Genomic DNA, 21,327 nt, shown 5'->3' with positions numbered 1-21,327 from the left:
ATTGACAACCCTGAGCAGAGCAAGAGGTTCTGAAATGCTATCTCATTAAAAGTTCAACTCCCCTCTTTTTCTAATGTTGGAAATCCATAGGTCTTAACTCTTGTAGAAACATGTTCTAACCCATTGTAAGGCAGAGGGTTATGAATTTGAGATATATGCTGCTTCAGATTGTTATTTCCAACATGTGTGTTAATTCTAAAATTGTAACAGGGTTTTCAAATAGTCTCTTTACCAAAATGGCATGGGAAATTCCCCAGAGAAGATAGAAGGTTAAGTTGCCAGGGTACTGAAGTATGTGGACACAATACTACAGAGCACTGGGGGGGGGAAATGTCTCTTTCTCCTCTGTGGCTGTGTTCTCAATCAATCGAAAATGTAGAGTATGATGTTCAGTTTCAGAGGTTTGGCACCATAGCTCTCTCTGTGTGATTGACTGAAGATGCCTCAGTAATTACAAGTTGGTTACCTACGCCCATTGAAAATGTGGAGGCTTTTGCACCCTAGCATTTATTTCTGAAAATTTCCAAAACCAAATCACAATTTTAGAAAATAAACAACTGTAAAGATACAAAAAAGGAATGCATTCAGCTTACCATTCTACTATCTCATCAAAGACTTGAAAACAAAAAAAAAAATTTTTTTTTTAAAGTTTCACTACAAATTTCCACCCCAGCCCAGAGGAGCCAGACTCAGGGGAGTCGCCCAAGACAAAGCATCCTCTAAAGTACATTCCTCAAAGGTTGCTCAGTGGAGGAAAACTCTGTGTTGATAGCCTCACTTACATAGGAACAGCTCTCACTTCCTTCTTTGGGACAACATTCTAGCTCTTCTGCCTACCTCACTTCACCTTCTCAAAGCAGATGAGCAGCACCAATGGCATGAGGGCCGCCTGGCCCCCAGCTGCACGTCATCAATGGAATGGAAGCAGGTGACTACTGTAAACATGCTATTGTCAATGCATGTTTCTCTCCATAATAAGAAAAGAAGGGGCATCACTAGAGCCCCTACAACTTAGAGCACCTCTCCCCTTCCATCACAGAGATAAGATTCATTGTTATCCACAAAATAACTACAACTAACAAGGGCATCGACTTTCTGGCTTTTACAAAGGGGGAAAAAAAATTAAAGCAACAACTTGTAAGTCAAAGCATAAATCTAATACTTGGGCAAAAACATTTAGCACATGGAACTCATATGTTCTATACAATAGGTTTATAAGTTTCACGAGTTTAAGAACCAGTAAAATTTCAATTACCGGAGAAAACCTAATAATGAGCATAGTAAGGGCATCCAAAAAAGAAAATGGTCACCGACATTATTGCCATAATATCTGAAGTGAAAATAACTTTATAACCATAAAACTGTTTAAGTACTAACAAGGGCACAGTCTATCATCATAGAAATCCTTTTTTTTTTTAAAGCAAATCTTTTGGTTTATAAAGTTAACTTAATAAATCGATTTTCCTGGTGTTTGGAGAGCCTTTCATCAGAGTTAGTGGCTATTAAATATCTGTCTCAGATCCAGTGTGTAAGCCAAGAGCCCACATTTTACAGTTGGGGACAACAAGGTCCAGAGAGTAGCTACAGGAAGGCCAGAATGGCCAACCCCACCTAGTGGAGCACTTTCCTTCCTCACACCAGAGCAACACTTTAGGGCCATCAACAAAGCAAAGCACCTTCTATGTCTCTACTCTCAGCAGGAGCCCCAGCTCAGCCACAGGCAACACCAGGTAGAAACAAAAGCATTTTGTCTCCAGTTTTCCCCCTCCTTTGCAGGTGACCATTCCAGCCCTCTGCTGACCGGGGGTCATTTTTACCCCATGGGTCTCCTCAATCTTCCTGCCTTTATTCGTGCTTTCTTTTCATTGGTTCAACTTCATCCTGAGATCCTTGCATTCTAAGACCAAACAGTGGGAATCGGGGATTCTCTGATGCCAGTTTTTCTTTACTGAAATATCAAAATTGGTGCTTTTATTAATCTTTCCCAAAATGGAAATAAGTTGTAGTTTTTTTCTAGTTCATTTACCTCTCTCTACCAATACATAATTTAAACTCTGGTAGCTATTAAAAGTGAATTATATGATCAAAGAAAATATCTAATAAATAAACTGAAGGACTTCAATTCTCTCAGGAGTTCTTGAAATCCAAAATTCCAAATGTGCATTATTTTGGGGGTCAGGGGAGGGTACCAGGGATTGAACCCAGGGACACTTAATCACTGAGCTACATTCTTGCTCTTTTTAAATTTTGAGACAGGATCTCACTAAGTGGCTTAGGGTTTTGCTAAGTTGCTAAAGCTGGCTTTGAACTTGTGATCCTCCTGCCTGAGCCTCCTCAGCTAGGCTTATAGACATGCACCACCACGCCTGACCCAAGTGTGTATTACTTTTAAAAAGGCAAGCAAGTGTGTTAAAACAAAAGGTTTCCCTTAAATGCAGATATCTTACAATTTAGGATTGAAACATACTCCTAAAATTGCAGCTGAAGTACATTTTCACAGCCCATCTCTGCCCCTGCCCTCCGATTAGTCATTTCTCTAAAAAATTTCAGGGAAATCTCTCATTAAAACAATCCCTTGAAAAATATAGGTATATCTACATTGTATGTCCCAGAGAAAGCTTAGACATCCAGATCCCTCCATGCCCCTCTAAGAAACTTTAATGAAGATGTTTAAATTTTTTTGCAATTAAAATACAAAAACCAAACACCTTCAGTCCACGAAAAAGCTCAAGCTTTCTAAGATGATTGAAGTCACTATGACAGAACTATTCTAACAGAGCATTTCGACATCACAGCAAGAATGTAAAGAACTCCAGAGTGTGTGTAACATTAGCAAAGCTAAATGTTATCACACTTGCAAAACCACATCAGGGCTACACAGGCACACTGCTCTTCAGCATGAGGTGCCAACTTCTGAACAAGCCAGCTTCACCAAAGAAAAGACAACTGTACTAAAGCTGCAGCATGATATGCAGGAAATGGAAGATTCAAGAGCATCTGGAACTTTAAAATTTCATTCTGTGGGCTCTTCTGTTTGAAAATGCTTCTAGGAGGACATGAAGAAATGTAAAAAGCTAGTTAACCTTCATGGTTGTTCTGAATTATGGACAGGAACATTCGATTATTCTGCTGGTTCACTTTGGGGGTATTGTACGAAAAGTAAAAAAAACATATATATATATCCAACTAGCTTTTTCCATTTTTATTATGAATTCCAGCCTTATGAAGAGCAGGGCTGGAGATGCATAATAGTACTGGTCGGGTTTTGAAGCATTGAAAAGCTTGGAGCAAGGCAAAGCTGCACACTTCTGTCCTCTTATCAAGTGGAAACCTATGGCCACAGTCCATCTAGACCACACCAGAAGTAAAAGACTTTGAAAAGAGGAAAAGATTTTGTCTTATAGGAAAATAGAATGAGTCCACAGATAAACCATTCTCCTAATTGCTGAACAGTGGTAAAATAAGCTGGCTGGCCAAGATTTCTAAGTGTGCAGCCACCTCTAATTCCACAAGATCCAATGTGGGGAGCAGTAGTCTCTTTTCAAAAATTGCAGAGGCACAAAGAATGGAAATGCCCTGAGCACTCACAAGTGAAAGGCATGGTTCAGTACAAAAACAGCCGAAGTCAGTGTTCCATGCAAAAATACAGGTATATTAAATGAGTGTATGACATACCCATTCCGAGAGGTCACCGAGCTATTGAAATCAAAAACAAAACAGTAAGTAGATATTTTAGTGTGCACAGGTCTTGCTGAAAGCTTTCAACTTATCTGAGGTACCTATGGATGTTTACTATAGAAAAAGAACACACAGTGAGTTAAGGGGGTAGATTTCCTACCAGGTGAATATTTCACATTGCTAGATGTTAGCAGTGGCAGTAGAGGTAGAAGTTGGTCTTTACTTCTTTTTTCTTAGTACAGTGCTGAGGTCATCAAGAGACTATAAGCAAACAATGTGTTTTAGCCTAAGTTTGACTACAGCACTTTTGCAGAATTACATTTATATTAGAACATTGAGCAAAATAAGGCAATTTAGAACATCTTTATCTTATAAATGCTCTAATTTATCAGGTTTTTTTTTTTTTTTTAAATATCAAAGAAGGTGTTTTCTTACCATGAAGATAGATCTTCAAGATGGCATATTTTAACTAAAAATCGTGTCATCAAAAGGCTAGTCCAAAAATGAAATATGAGTTATTTGCACATGTATTCATAAATATCAGTTTATCAAGGAAATATTAAAATCCATTATATCAGCATAAAATTCTAAAATCATAGCAAAACAAGATATAAAACAGTAAGGAGTAGAAAGGAAAGGGCAGAGAGAAAAGACATTTAATTACAATTTGCTCTGTGAGGGGAAAAACATTGAAACCTTAGTTTTGGGGAGGAACTTCACTTATAATATTTAATTTCTCCAAAATAATGGCTGGATCTTTTAGAAAATAAATGCTACCAAGACTACAGAATACCTTTACTTGCATAAGAAAAAAGGAATCAGGCCTCATAAAACATTAGAATTATATAACCAACACCTTATGCCGTAGGGCTGCTGTCCCAGATGACTATGGAATATTCTTTTTTGTCCACGACAAAACAGAAAATAACAAACACATTGACTCATTCTACCTAAATATATGGGAGCTGAGGTCTCAAGCAATGGCTAAAACAAACAAGTCAACCTTTTCATAGCCATTCAGTGATGGAGTACAGCCTGTGGGCACCGGAGGAAGTGAGGTAATGACACATTCCCATTCTAACTTGGTGTATTACACCCACCACAGCCCAGGAGAGAAAACTTGTGCACTTAAGTGATGTCCTTCTTTAGAGATGGTGAAACCAAAGCCCAGAGTCTGTACGAGATGTGCCTGGGGTTATATTTCCAGTTGGTGGCAATGTTAGGACCAAACCTAAACCCGTTTCCCAGATTTGTCCCCCAAACAGGTTACCTCCCATGAGTAAATCTGTAAGGTGAATGCCAACAGAGCAGGTTTTGATGAACTTTTACTCATAAGAGTATTCTTCCCAAGAGATTTGTTTGTAGTTGGTGTGGACTATAAGCCATAGATTAAGAAACAACAACAACAAAAACCCAGTTGCATTCAATGTCAGAATGTTATTTTTATCCTGCCAGAAAGAAAGAGACAAGGATTCTCTTGCCTTCCCTTTCCAGGGGGCATTTGTGCAAAATCTCTAAGTTTGGGCAGAGCTCAGTCTTCAAGCAAGGGGACTTCTAATTCCCCTCATCAACACCTGTTTTGCTGTTCATCACTGAGCATCATCAGGATAGAAACACCTTTGGCATCTTTTTTAAAATGATATTCTCACCTGTTGCTCAACTTTCTGTGACTTCACAAGATGGATAAATGTCCTGAACTTGGCTGCAAGGTAAGACATTACTGTAGTATATCTCATGACATGTATCTTAAGGAACTTTATGAAAATATGAATGTTTATGCTTCACTGGCCATTTTGAGTTCACATGATAGCAGGCGTTAACCCCCGCCTCTTGACAGGAACTAGTATGTCATCCTCAGGAAGCAGGAACACGTGACAAATGTGCCACATCATACCTGAGCATTTCTCTAGCAGCTGCACTGTGAGTAGCATTTCTCACTCCAAAGACAAGGACGAATGAAAGGAGCCTGAAACTTACTTTAGAGATAATGGCTATTATACAAGTAATACAGGGAAATAAAGAAGAATCTCTCAGTGAGGACATTTACGATAAAGGTTCTTGTAGAAATAATATCTTTCCAGGTCACATTTTTCAATCAAGGTTAGAAGACTGACTGTATATTAGCATGCCAGATATCTTAGCTTCTACAGTCAGGCATGGATATGGATAAAACATAACATTCACATTGCACCCACAGCACTAGTTCATTATATATATATATACACACACACACACACACACACACACACACACACACACACACATACTCTCACATCAGTTTTAAAAGTCTTCATTAATGAAGTCAACTTTTAGAAACAGAATGCTCATCAGAAGGATGTAATTGGTAATGTGTTAATCATTTCTGGAAGCATTATGCTAGCTCATATCAAAATCCATTGAGACTTATGTAGCCTTCCACTTAATATGCTCCTGGTCATGCAGGTCGGGACCCTCCTTCCTTATAGGCAGTTTGAATATTACTGAAGAATCTGTGACAGGATGAAGTAGACCAGAGAGAAATAGAAGAGCCCATGCCCACAGGCAGTTGTGGGCAATGATATCATTTAATTCTCACCCAATCATATGAGATAGGTTGCATTTGGACCATGTGGGAGGCAAGGGAAGGGAAGAGAAATAACTTGTACCAGAGGTCACCTGGTCTTGCATAGGTTAGACTGAAAATATCTGCCCGACTCTAAGGAGACCTTCTCTCCCCACCCGCAAAGGAATGCTGCTTATTCTAACCTAAGTTATTTCTACAAGAACAAGGGGGTTTAGAGGGAAATGGTGACATCGCCCGCCAATGGATCCACGTCATGCTGAAAGGTAATGGACATTCCCATACACAGACTATGGATCCAGTCAACTGAGAAGTGACAATACTTTAATATTCATATGCAGGGATTTTCTTTGTAACCACCAGCCATGAAATTGGCCACAGTGCCAAGTATCTACCCCCTGGTAATTTTCCCCAGAAGAAAATGAGACAGGATTAGACCAGAGGCAAAGTGACCCAAAGATGAGCTTAGCTAGGCAGGTTCTGAGAAGCACCAAATCCTCTTTGTCCCTGGGTCCTCCTCCTCATTTATACTCCTTTCAACATAAAGCCAGCTCCCATGTGTTCCTGGCTAGAGTTAAGGACATTTCAATAAAACAAAAAATTTAAAAAGAACCTCTTTGGTGTTAAATTTAGTTAAGCGCCTTTGTTTTCTTTGTTAGCAAGGGAAATTGCTGCAGAATCATAAATCCTTGCAGACTTCTATGAATGAATAAACAACTGAAGTCATTTTTTTTTTTAAAAAAAAAAACACTCAGTTGCTACACAGCATCTAATAGACGCACCACACAAGGGCTTATTTATGACCAGAAGTAAAAAATATTGCACCACTCAAAGTATCCCGTTTGGTGGCAGTCATCATCATTAGTGGAAGTAATACTTATTTAAAAACAGTAAATGGCTATTTTAAAACAGAATGGAATGGCATGCAAAGGAGACATCATCCCGCTCACACAACCCCCAGGCTTTCCAGACAATCATTATCGTCTGTCGTGTTAACTCGCTTCTCTCTCCCTCTTCCCATTTTTTCCCCCTGCTGAATATTATTTTCTAAAACCAAGTTAAGTACTAATAGTAAATGCGCACAGTAGTCACTTCAGAGAGAAAACCAATCAGATGCAAGAGATTATATGGCAAAGTACTAAAAACAGTACTTCTCATATTAAAGACTCAGAGTCAAGATGGAATTTTAAGAGGATTCTAAGAGGTTCTAGTACCTGAAGCTTCTGTCTGGGTAACTATTTTGTGGAGCTGCCAATGGGTTGTAAAATCATCTCAGTGAATAATGATAATAAATGTGTCAGAACAGGAAATAACTATCAGATTTTTCCTATCTTTGGTAAAATAGCACCAAAAAGGCAATAATATGGGTAATTTCATAGTCTGACACACTATGGTGACTGTTATCCAATGGATATTTAATAAAAATTTTATTGATCATTTATTTTGGATATGAATTTTCAGTAAGATTTAGTGTATTGCTCTCTAAACATTGTAAATTATCTAAGTCCTTGAAATATACAGCTATATTGAAAAATCTTCCACTATAACATGGATGGAGATTAAGGTAGGTCTTATTCATACGTTTTTAAAGCTAAGGATTCAAATTTCATTAAGTTGCTCTTCCCTCTATATGGGAAATGAGTTATTGCTTACTTCTCTTTAAGAGAAGCCCAGTTAAGACTATTTTTTAAAAATTCTTGGTAACAAAGGAGAACAACAAACTTCTGAATTTGCTTTCTCATCTGTAGGACTCTCTGAACCACTCAAGCTAAACATTAGAGAAAAAGGAGTCCTTCGAAATGCACTTTTTGAACCAAACAGGATTAAGACAATACCCAAGGGATAATTCTCCAGTTAGCACAGCATCTAGATCTTTCACAATTTCTAGGTAAGGAAGTAAGGACATGGGGTTCTACCAGACCTTATATGATACTGAAAGTGATAATCATCACTTGATAACATCAATCAGATCTTCCTTCTCAAAGATTCCTAATGAGTCCTGGAGAAAGTGTAATAAAAAGTATATTGTTTCACTAAACTGCAAGTATTTGAGGGTGTGTAAAAACTGTGAAGAGCTGAGGTCAGTGCTAGGAAGTGGGAAATGGACCCAGATTAAGGTCAATGTTAAACGAACAAAAATCTCACTGTATTAATGCTCCAAGGGAAAGAGCAAAGCTATTTTCTGAAGACTAACTGAAGCACATTGTTTTAAATCAAAAGAGTGAAGAACCACAAACCCTTGGTGTTTAGGATCCTAGAGATCTAATTAAACATTTTTAATTTTATAGGTGAGAACATTGTGGTCCAGTGAGATTAGAAGACTTGCCTAAGATCTCATTAAGAGCTGGAAAATGACCAAATTATAAAAATTGCTTTAATGGATTCTGTGGTCACTGTCTCTTCTACCACAAAGGAGACATTTCTGTATTATGTATGAGCTCATGCAAGGAAAGTAATGATAAACTGTGTTACTTGGTAACTGCAAATGGTTCCTACCCACAGGCAGGGTCCTCTCCAGAATAAGAAAAAAAGATCTGCAATTACAGAACAGTGGTAAGAACTGACAGAGGATGTACTTAGTGTTGCCCACACAACAGACCTGCGGGGTCACTGGAGGTTTCTCAGCTGATCTAATACCTAAACTGGTTCCTTGAAGGATCCAGAAGGGATTATATAAGAGGAAAGAGAGGAGGAGGAAAGCTCTTCCACATGAAGGAAATAGCTGATGGGCAGGATCAGAGGTGAAAAAAGAACTACATGTTTGAGGCAGTGCAAGGAATTCCACTGGGTGGGACAAGTGCTTGGTAGGCTGTGGTGAGAAATGGACCAGACAGGTGCACAGGGTCCACCAAATCATAAAGGGCATTAAGTTGTGTTAAGGAATTTGGAATTTACCTGAAGGCAATGGGCAAAGGATTTTTAACACAGAAGTGTAATAATTGAATTTGCATTTTATAAAGAAGATTATGATTACTGAGTGAAAGCCTGAGGAGGGGGTAAGTACAGAAGGAATCAAAGCAGTTAATGGATTGCTGCAATATTTCAGAAGATAGATGAGGGAGTGTGGGAGAGTACAGAGGGTGGAGAAAACTAGTTGGAAGAAGGAGATTTGAAATATTGAGGCTGTAGAATTAAAGTATTTGATGATGAATAGACAAATAAATGTGGGTCATTAGGGAATAGAAGAATCAAAATTTATTCTGAAATATCTGGCCGAAGAAATGGTAGATATGGAGCACTGTCTCTCAGTTAAACACTTAAAGACCATTTTACTCACTACCAAGAAGCAGTGAAACTATTGAGTCCTAGGCACATGTCAAAAACTGAATTCTATAGAAAATGCTCTCCAAACTTCATGTAGCCTAGTTGTTTGTGCTCAATCAGAACAGTCATAAATCCCCAGTCAGATTTTCCCATTAAAAAACCCTTCTTCGAAGTCACCCTCAATCTCAAAGTCTCCCTCAGCCTCTCTTGGTGGGTTCTGGGGAAGGAGAGGGAGTAGGTTCAGAGTCTTGTGCCCTGCTTAGGCACAAAGATTTACTATCTTCATACAGATCATCTCAAAGTTTCCTAAGGTTTTCTAGCTCCACACTGGAGGAATGAAATTTGTAACCTGTTTTTCAACTGTGGTAAGTCCCAATCCCAATTGAGGGCATAATTCAGGTACTCACCCCTTCACCGCCATTTTCACCTGTGTTGGCAAGCATTTCCTGAAGGGCTCTGACAGAGAGGGATTGTTCCAGCACAAAATTGCAGACACAGAGATCTGGAGGAATATACTGTGGAAATAAAACCAGAGTGAAGATAGTTATTTGTATCAGTCAGGATTCAGTCATACTATCACATCTCAGAAGCAAGAGCCTATGAAGCAAAATGACAATTGGATGGATAGAAAAAGATGGTTTTTCAAATCTATTCTTAGAAAGAAGAGTGAGGCAGAAAGCATCACAATACCAGACCTTAAACTATACTACAGAGCCATAGTTACAAAAACAGCATGGTATTGGCACCAAAACAGACATGCAGACTAATGGTACAGAATAGAAGATAGAGACAAACCTACACAAATACAGTTATCGCATACTAGACATAGGCACATAAATATTCATTGGAGAAAAGATAGGCACAAATGGTGCTGGGAAAATTAGAAACCCATGTGTAGCAAAATAAAATTAAACCCATCTCTCTCATCCTGCACAAAACACAACTCAAAGTGAATAAGAAACTTAGGAATTAGAACTCAGACCCTGCACCTAATAGAAGAAAAAGTGGGCCCAAATCTTCACCATGTTGGCTTAGGATCTGACTTCCTTAACAGGACTCCTAAAGCTCAAGAAGTAAAATAAAAAAAAAAATCAATAAATGGGATGGATTCAAACTAAAAAGCATCTTCTCAGCAAAGGAACCAATCAATAACATGAAGAGAGAGCTTACAGAATGGGAGAAAATCTTTTCCACCCGCACCTCAGATAGAACACTAGTCTCCAGGATATATAAAGAACTCAAAAAACTTAACACCAAAAAAACCAAAAGAACGCAATCAATAAGTGGGCTAAGAAACTAAACAGACTCTTCTCAGAAGAGGATATGCAATCAATTGACAAATATCTGAAAACATTCAACCTTTCTAGCACTTAGAGAAATGCAAGTCAAACTAAGATTTCATCTCCAGTCAAAATGACAATTATCAATAATACAAGCAATAATAAGTGTTGGTGAGGATGTGGGTAAAATGGTACACTCATATATTGTTGGTTGGACTGCAAATTGGTACAACCATTCTGAAAAGCAGCTTGGAGATTCCTCAGAAAACTTTGAATGGAACCACCATTTGACACAGCTACCCCATTCCTTGGTTTATACTCGGAGGACTTAAAATCAGCACAGTACAGTGTTGCAGCCATATCAATGTTTATAACAGCTAAATTCACAATAGCTAAACTGTGAAACCAACTTAGATGCCCTTGAATAGATGAATGGATTAAAAAAGTATAGTATATATACACAATGGAATATTACTTAGCCTTAAAGAATAAAATTATGACATTTATAGGTAAATGGATGGAGCTGGAGAATATCATGCTAAGTGAAATCAGCCAACCCCCCCAAACCAAAGACCAAATGTTTTCTCTGATATGCAGATGCCAATTCACATAAGGGATGGGTAGGAAAGAATAGAGGTACTCTGGATTAGGCAGAGGGGAGTGAAAGGAGGGGAGTGGGTAAGGGGGTAGGAAGGGTAGTAGATTGAATTTGGCATCAATAACCTATGTACCTATATGATTACACAACCGGTGTGATTCTACATCATGTATAACAGAAGAATGAGAAGTTTTACTCCATGTATGTACAATGTATAAGTTTTTTATGGCTTTTTTCTGTCATGTATAACTAATTAGAACAAATTAAAAAATTTTGGAAAAAATAGATGGCTTCCTTTTATTCAAGTTAAGATAAGTTTTAAGCTGGATTCCACAGGCTGAGAAGAAGAAAAGCCCCAATCTCAAGGGAACGGTGGCCAATAGGTCAGGATCAGTTTGAGCTAAGGCTGGTGGTGTGTTTGGGAGAACCCCCAATGGCCCTGCAGAGGGGCCATGAGGCCAAGGTCCTTCACACCCATGTCTGAGTGGGACCAAAAGAAGAAGATCCCTGGAATCTCATCCATTTACAAGAGGACAGTGGACAGATCAGAATGTGGCTCTAGATCACAATTGTCAAAACAGGGAGTCCATCTATTTGTTGAGAAACCCTGGATGCCACAGCATTAAAAGTGGCAGTAGAGGGGGTTAAAAGCTGTATAAGTAGAGCTCTGAACAATAAATGTCCAGATAAGAACTGGTGACTCTACGGCAACCACTCTGATGTCCTAGAATCAGCTGACGGTGGTCAGTTACTGGCATGATAACTGTGCCTATTCTGGAACCTTTCTCAACAATGGTTAAAGACCTCCTCTAAACACTAATAACAGTTAACTCTGAGTGAGCACTTCCCAACAGGCACTGTTGTAAGTGCTCTGCAAAAATTAACTCATTTCATCCTTAGACCCACCCAGCAAGATAAGGACTCTTAATATTCCAGTTTATAGAAAAGGAAATTAAGGCGCAGAGAATTGATGTCCAGGTATTTTATTTGTCCAAGCCAGAATGACATTGGGCAGCCTATCTCCAAAATTCATGCACTTAACATTGTTCCTGCTAATAAAAATATTACAATTTTTTTCATGATTAGAACACTGTATATCAGCAAATATTTAAGCATTATACTTAAGTGCAGTGCCTGATAATGAGAGAGATACAAAGAGACATAAAACAAAATCATTGTTCCTTGGGAGCTTACAGTTCACAATACACCACCTTTCCTGAGAACACTTGATTGTCTGGCATACCATCCATTGGCAGAATGTTGGCACCAGGAGAATAGAAGGAATAAGGAATGTGGGCCAGAAATCACTGACAGCTATTCCTAACACTTCAAGACAGGTAGAGCTGTTTCCATGGAGCTCCAATTTAAAAAGCTAAAGCTAGCCTGCTACTAAGACTCAGATAACCTTTCTGACTAGGATTTTCATTTTAAAAATAAAGATAATGAAATTTGCCATCTTTAAGTTCCCTTTAATTTCCAAGCATTTGTACATTCTTCATACCTTCCCTTGTCCTTAAAAATAATGTGGTGTACCCCTGCTGGACCTGCCTTCAATACTCCTTTATTAAAGTTTTAAGACCCCTTTATTAAAGTATGAAGCCAAGGACAGTAATCCTATTGCAAAGGCTACTGGCAACTTACATTTCTACTATGGATTTGAGTGAGTAGTTTTTTTACTTAGGTACTTTTTTTTTTTTTTAACTCATGGTCTCTTTTTGATTAGGAACTATAAAAATAAGTCTCCCTAGAATTTTGACATTAAGGAAATTCCTCTGATTTCCTTTATTCAAATACTTCAACCATATAACACAAGGAGGAGCACAGTCTTTATTTTGCGTGTATTCTGCTTTGTTTGCAAAGTCTGTTCTTGTAGCAGGTAATTAACTCATTTGTATGGGACTTGGGTGAGCAGCAGCTGGTAATACAGGGCAAGCCTCCCACCCAGGAAGTGTTTTTGCACACATACAGCATCATTACGAAGTAGTATACAATTATATGATGGAGGATTTCCCTAAACCTTATGCTGCAAATAAGCATTACCCAACCTAAGTCTCCCCAAATGTAAGGCCATCTCAAGAGATTTCACACCGATTTTTCTACTACTCTTAGCCTGCCTGGATTTTATGTTCCCAGAATAGGAAGCATAAAAGCCAGGGTCTGATCCTTTCTTCCTCCTTCACTTTATTATAGCATGTGATTTGGAGATTCTTCTATTAGGAATAACTTCAGTTAGGATTGGTACTTTAAAGGTGCTTTTGGTTTAATCAATGGAATGGTCTTAACAAGACACATTTAACATTTGTGTCTAAACAATAGACAAATTCAGTCCATTCTCTTTAAGACAGAAATCTTCAGGGCTCCAAGCATTAAACTTCCTTTCTCTGAGATTGTATGGCTGTCAGTAGTCTTTCTTCCCTGTGTCTAGTTGCTTGGACCAGGGACAAGTGCTCTCTTTTCTGCCATCTTCCATTCTGATAGAGAACCACTGACAGATAACACAGACACTGGGCAGGCTATAATTGTATCTGCCCTTTCCCTCCAGGTATTCAAAGTCTCAAGGTAGTCATGACTTTACTCTTAAACAGAATGGGTATGTTGAAACGGGGATTGTGTGCATGGGAGCACCATTTTCCAGTTTCCTAACAGTTTAGTTTCTATACCTCTAGCACCTGGCCCCTGCCTGGACTCTCTATTCTTGGGATTATGGTCATGCCACTTGAACAGCACACAGAACAATGTGTGGGCAGTGACAAGGAAGGGAACAGGGCAATAGGAATACCTGGAGAAAAACAATATCCAACTAGCAACTTGTGAAATGAATGGAGTCTACAGCCACTGGGCTCCAAAGTGGCCTGAGCTTCTGCCTCCATACTCCTAAGGAATGAGCAAAGGCCACTGGATCATCAAAGCCCATTTGCTTGTATCTGGGAGAGTACCCCAGGAGGCAGCTCACCGTCTCTGTGCTCTGGAGCCAGTGCCTCAGTCACTCTGCCTGCTGGGTGGGGACTTGTGTTTAATGATTCTCAGCAGGAAGAAAAGGGCTCTGTTGACATCTGCTGTGAAACAGCTCCTCATCACTCTCCCCAGCTCTGTCCTCACCCTGGACAAGCATTTCATTTCCAAGTGTCCTACAGGAGACCTTGAGATGCCAGGGCTCTGGGTAATCCAGGAACCAGTGTTCATTAACCTCACTACGTAGAAAATAGTAGGGGAAGGTTTATGTGTTATGCTGTGCTCCATAGCCTACATGACAGCATATTTTTCTAAGATGTACTGAATCCAAGATCATGGGAACCCAGTGCCCCATTCCTGGTTATTTGACATTCCTTTATTTAGCACCCACATTGAGCACTCAGCACGGTGCTAGCCTTCAGGGAAACAAAGTGCAGAGTTGGTTACAAAGGAGGAGAACTGTCACCTCTGTTATACTGTAAACCATAGTTTGGTGCATCAAAAACTATGCAAACTAAAACAAACTGTCCATTCCATGAGTTTGTGGGTTCTTTGGAAAAGAGGTGCTGTGTTCTGCTTTTTGTGTCCCTGGTACATAAAACAGTAAAAGTTCCAACTCACACCTTCTTGAACAGTCTCTCTGTATCCTCTAAGACCATCCAAGTATGTGGCTGATGGTGACTATAGCTGTAGACAAATTGTACTGGGTCTCCTTGTTATTCAAGATGTTTTCTTCTTCCATTGTCATGAGTCTCTTACTTTGGTTAAATTATCTGATTCACAGCCATGTCCCAGCGATCCCCCTGTATGTTAGTAAGCTTTTTCTTGCTGTGACAAAATACCTGAAAACAATCACCTTAAAGGAGAAAAGGTTATTTGTCTTACATTTTCAGAGGGTTTTGTCCATAGTTGCTTTGTCCTATCACTATGGGCTTATGGTGAGGCAAAACATCATGGCAGGAAGGGTATGGTGGAACAGAGTTGCTTACCCAATGGCAGACAGGAAGCAGAGAGAAAGCAAGGGACGGGCCAGGGACAAGCCATACCAGGGACAAAAAGGGAATATGCCAGAGATAAGACATACTATTCCAAGGCATACCCCCATACCTTCTTTCAATTAGGCTCCACTTTCTACAGTTTCCACCACCTCCCAACAGTCCATTCAATTATGAGTTAGTCCCATCAATGAGTTAGTCCATTAATGAGATCAGAGCCCTCATCATTACAATCACTTCCCAAAAGCCAGACACTGAACACTGTTCCAGTGGGGACATGAGCTTTTGGAAGACATGCAAGATCCAAACTATATCAACTTGAAATCAATATAGGGCATATTGTGAAGAGTGAACACTGGCATAGGTCTGTCTGAGGTCAGATCTGCTCAAAAACTTACTAGTTGAATGATATCAGGCAGGTAACATAATCTCTATGCCTCAGTGTTATTATTTGTAAGATAGTTAATTCTGGAAAGTAGGTACTATTATATCTAAGTTTTTATGCCTAAAGTGCTTAAAATAGAGTATAATGTCCAGTAAATACTAAGTGTCAGATATTATCCAATGGAGCAATGAAATTAAAATAGCAATAAGTCAAAGATTCACTTATGTAAAATAGAAACTTCAAAAATAACCTAAAAATAAGGCAACATTCCTACCCTTTAGGATTGTGAGATCTAGAGGAACGCTGGGGAAGCCGATGGACAATTTTCAAGTAAGAGAGCATGTGAGGAAACACAGTTGAAGATGGGTGAGGTAGGGGAGAAAACAAGAAAGGAGTTGATCATGTGTAAGAGGTGAGGGGTAGGGAACGAGTTTACAGAAATGCGAAATGAGGGAGAAGGAGGAAGAGGCATTAGACTGAGAAGGGTCTTGAGTCCTCTTGCTAAGGAAGAGAACAGTAGGGTGGCATTAAAGGGAGTTATGTAGGAAGTGATACAATCAAATTTGCAACTTTGAATGATCATTGCAGGTCCAGTGTAAAGAGGTCTTAGACCAAGGCCAAGAGACAAATTAAGCAGGAGATTATTGCTGGAAAGTAGACAAGTGACAATGGCCTGAATTAAAGAAGTAACAGCAGGAATGCGGAGAAGGGAATGGATTTCAAGGAGACATCAGAGAGAGAGGCCTGCTGATTAATTGGATGTGGGAGATGATGAAAAATTGGAAGATGACCAGGTCTCTACTGGCTGGGTCAGAATGCAAACAGGAATCAGCAAGACTAAGTCACAGCAAGTATCAGAAGGACCATGCAGACGGCAACCACACTTGGCAAAGTGCTCACTGGAATCTTTCATTTGGGCCAACAGAAAGGTGATGAGAGAGTTGGGAACCTTGAGATGATATGGGTATTCCTGTAGATATCTGCAGAGATGGGTTGATCTGTGAGAAGAGGGCAATCTGTGTGGCTCTCATACATTGACAAGAGAATTCCTGGAGTTAATTACACTTCCTTTCTCATGTCCATCATGCAGCCAATAATAACTTACCAAATGTTTGCATTCAATACATTAAAAACTGCTATAGGAACAAAGAAAAGAGGTGATTTCTGTCCTTGTGAACTGATAATAATAATAATAATTATTATTATTACCTATTTGAAGAGAAATCTCCTCTAACTGAGGTTTCCAGGCACCAGCAAGTCTATTTAATGCTAAATTGAGAGGTTTGGTATGTAAAGTTCTGCAGGAACCCTTTCAGAGAAGTCATGATTAGGAAAGTTACCCAGGCAGGAGGTTGGTCTGAAGGGATGAACAAGATATATTCTTAACTTGAGCAAAAAGTTCCTGCTCTTGGTAAGAATTCAACTTTTTGTTTAATGAATGATTGAGATAGGAGAATCATTTTTTCCATGTTTTGTATTGTATAAATTCTTTCCTTTCCATTTAAAATTCCATGAATTGAGGCAGTATTTTTACATTATGGGACTTAAGTATACTCGCCTGCCTTTGTTTTTTTTTTTTACCCAACTTCTCAAAGAAAAGATCACGACCACAAAGATATTGTCAACAAGAAAAAGTGGTGAGCAAAGGAAGGAGAAAGTACTGGATAACTCTACTTACTGATCTTTCTGCCTATATCTCCCACCCCATTCCCAGGACTGAGCCACGAGACAGATGCTGTCGATGTGGTTTTATGGTATAAGAGTGGTGTCCCCTTCTCTGTGGTTTCACTTTACTCAATTTTCATTGTCTGAGGTCAATTGTGGTCTCAAAATATTAAGTGGAAATTTCTAGAAATAAACTATTCATAAGTTTTAAATACCTTTTATTTTAGTATGCTACTACAATTGTTCTCTTATTATTATTGTTAATTTATAAATTAGGCTGAGTGAGGATTAAGTTTTATCTTAGGTAGGTATGTGCAAGAAAATCATAAGAAAGTTCTATACTAGCCTGTTTCAGGAATCCACAGGAAGTCCTGGAACATATTCTCAGAAGATAAGGGGAGACCACTATATCTGTTGATGGTATCTATGGATCAGCCCTATTGCAATGGGTGCATGCTTGCAAGCTGAAATTATGTCCAATGTTAATGACCTGGGGATAGGGAATGAGCATGCACAAGAAACCAGAACTAAGCAAGCAGAGCTGGGGCTGGAAGAAGTGAATCTCACATTCATGGACCATCAAGATAGTTACTGGGATGTTCTTAGGCAACAAATGTTATGGACACATCCAATCAGAGACAGGTCTGAAGCTAAGTAACACACTGGGGCAGGCCTCATGTCCTCCTATGTAAATAGGGATGGGGCAGTGCCAATATTGATTGGATTGTGTAGCAATCAAAATTTAAGCCAGAATGTCATAATATTTAAGATCTTCCAACTTTATTTTCCTTGTATTACTCTCCAGTGTTTAATAGACTTTTTTTTAAAAAAAAATCTGCCATGTTGCAATATATTACTTTAAAGAAAAAAATTTGGTACGCAAACAAGCCAGAACACTAAAAGTAATATGCTTCTGCATGGCTACCAGGATGGTAAAAATCATTATCAAGATAGGAGAACATAGAGGGGGTCAAAATTGGGGTTCCTTTACCAGCCACCAAAAAGATGGCTCTACTCAGAAGCAATCCTTGAAACTTGTGCATTTTATTAAGGGAGAAAGTGTTTCAGTTGTCCCCTGCTACGGTTTGTCTGTGGTTTGTCTCCCAGGGGTTCATATGTTGGAAACTTGGTTCCCAAGGTGGTGATACAAGAGGTGATGGACCCTCACAGAGCTGAAATCTAGTGGGAAGGGGGTTGAGGTCCCTGGGATCCTGCCCTAGGAAGGTTTACATAGTTCTTATGGAACCCCAGTTCACCCACAAATAGGTTGTTATAAAAGAGAAAGACTGCACCCCCCCGCCAGCTTCCTGTCTTAATGATTTCCCCTCTCTTCCTGCCATTAAGCTATCCACCATTAGGCTCTCATCGGAGGCTGAATTAATGTGGCTGCCCAATTTTGGACTTTCAGCCTCTGAAACTGTGAGCAAAAATACTTCTTTATAAGCTACTTAGCCTCAAGGATTTTGTTTATGATGGAAAAATTGACCAATCCGCCCCCTTTATCTCTATTCATGCTTGGGACTATCTGGTCCAGGAATGAATATGTCTGGTATTCACTCTCATGGCTCTAGTTTCAAACTGTAGACAAAAGTCTTTCTTTCCAAGAGCACTATATGTATTGGTAGCAAGCAGAGCTGGACTCGGTCCCCAGTGGCCTGGCTTCTACATGCTGTGTATTTATTCCATTTTATCACCCAGCCTCCAAGAGGATTGATAACCATTTCCATAAGACGGCTCCAGGTAGTCCCACGCAAAGACAGAAAAGTTTGGGAAATCACCTCATCTAGGTAGAAACCCCTTTTTTCCTCTAGAAAATGTTCCAGGCTAAGCAGGCCCCATGGAGTACAGAGTGAAATTGAATAAGACCAACATTTCTTGGGATAGCATCAGAATATTCAGAAATGGATGTGTAGCTCTTATTTCAAGAGCTTTTGAGTACTTTACAGACATTATCTCATCCACCTACAGCAGACATTAGCTCATTATGAGCTATCAATTATTGATCATACATAATTATTTGCATTGTGTTTATACTTCAAAGACAAAGGCAGTCATTAACCAAACTAACCTTTACACTCCTTACCAGCCCAAATTCATTTAAGTTTTTATGCAGTGCTTTTTCTTGGTTACCTATGAAAAGTTGTTGATAGTTTATAATGAAAGTTACATAGCAAATGTCCAAATGGGAAGCTGTTGCCTAGTCACTGGATGTCTACAAAAGAGGTAATGATTTTACAACCACATTAGAAATAGGTCAACTGAGATATAAAGGAATTTGCTAAATCTTACATGGCAGTACAGAAATTAGAATGTATATATATTCACGCACATACATTTTAAACCCATCTATGTAACTATGTACCAACCTATGTAACTATGCCACGCACTGCACTAAATGCTTATAAATATGATCACATTTAACCTTTATCCAAATCCTTTCATATGAGGGATTAATTACACAAGGAAACAAACTCAAGAAGATTAAAATAACTCCCCTGCAATCATATTTCATGAAAGAATGTTTAATCCCTTTTTATAAAATTATTTTTTAATGTTAAGTTGTATAAACTATGGAATACACTAATAATTTGGTACATGTTTACAGTAGTATAAACATGTGTAGTGATCAAGTCAGGGAGTTAACAGTTTCATTTCCAACTTTAAAAAAAGATATTTACTATGTAATAATTGCACTTACTCCAGGCCATGGGCAGAATGATTTTAATATATGTATATTTAATATATGTATATGATATATACTGTGATAATTCAAAATATGTCTAATAAATACTGATATATGATATATACTGTGTGATATTATCAGTATATATTAGACCTTTTGAATATCAGGATAATTAATGTTTTCATCTCATTATTTTGTTTGTGGAGCCTCTGAGCTCCTCTCTTCTGGTTATTCATAAAATATGCAAGAGTTTATTGTGAACTATAATCCTGCCCCTGTTAGAACATTTCAACCTTGAATTTAGACTTATTCTGCATCAGTATCCCTGAATGGAGAGTTTCCATTCCCATACCAAGTTTGCAGAATTCTAATCCTGCTAGGCTGCCTCATTCCCAGCTTTTGTACTTGAACGTGAAGTTAAGGAAGGACTTCATGTTAGATTCTTGACTTTCTCAGAAGACTTCTCTACTTTAGAATGGCCAATGGGAATGTAAAGACTAGGATCTGAACTTACAGGTACTATCAGGGATTAAGAGCTTTATAAGCGCTAGATTCCTGGTGGGCATGATCATTCCATCAACATAGAGTTCTAGAATCAGACCAATTATGCATGTAAACATTCTCTTCTAAAAAGTGATGCAGCTCTGAGAACAATGGGGCAAGTACCAATCACAGACATGCATTTGTAAATTTTCAAGCTAAGCTGTATATCCAGATTTTAAAAATTAAGAGACTTTGCCAAGTAGCGATAAGAGCTGTTATTATAGAATGAGATTAAAAAATGGATAAAACTTCAATTATTTTTTAAAAAAATATTTGGCTGAAGGACACATGATCTTATATGTATCATTTCAAAATAGTTGAGTTTTAAGTTTTTGCTTGACCATCAAAACCTTGTTATATGCAAACTGTAAGGTGCACAAAATTCAAATTTAAAGCTGAAAGAAATCTTTTTGGGGAGAGAAACAGGAAGATGTCAAAATGAAATAAAGAAGACTGTCAGGGAGCTGCCACATAGGAATTGAACAAGACCAACATTTCTTGGGATAGCATCAGAATATTCAGAAATATTAGCCTTGAGTGAGGGAGGTGTGAGACTGGTTTCTGCTGCCTGTGGAAACAGGTGGATCTCACTCCACTTGGCAGGGGAATAAAGCTTTGAGAGTGGGCGTCACCCCCATGAGACTGGGCTACATCCCCACTGAAACCCAATCCCTTGCCTCATTTGGGTGGAACTTTCTCCAGTGTTTTTCTCCTCAATAAAAAG

General features: G+C 38.8%; 1 protein-coding gene across 8 annotated transcripts in view; it reads right to left on the bottom strand.

Annotated features, from left to right (window-relative positions):
• The window catches only part of Ryr3 (ryanodine receptor 3), a 556,303-nt gene that overhangs the window by 363,271 nt on the left and 171,705 nt on the right, over nucleotides 1–21,327 (bottom strand). For all 8 annotated transcript variants that reach the window (XR_013438866.1, XM_078049887.1, XM_040274327.2 and 5 more), the window contains exon 3: nucleotides 9,910–10,017. Coding sequence is in view for 7 of the 8 variants with exons in the window: in XM_078049887.1 (XP_077906013.1) it covers nucleotides 9,910–10,017 (108 nt within the window). In the remaining variant the exon portion in view is untranslated. The remainder of the gene's footprint in view (nucleotides 1–9,909; nucleotides 10,018–21,327) is intronic.

Source organism: Ictidomys tridecemlineatus, chromosome 5, assembly GCF_052094955.1.
Source record: "Ictidomys tridecemlineatus isolate mIctTri1 chromosome 5, mIctTri1.hap1, whole genome shotgun sequence".
In the NCBI taxonomy this organism is placed as follows: Eukaryota; Metazoa; Chordata; class Mammalia; order Rodentia; family Sciuridae; genus Ictidomys; species Ictidomys tridecemlineatus.
Note: the sequence above shows the minus strand (reverse complement) of the source record. Positions and strands in the feature narration are given on the sequence as shown.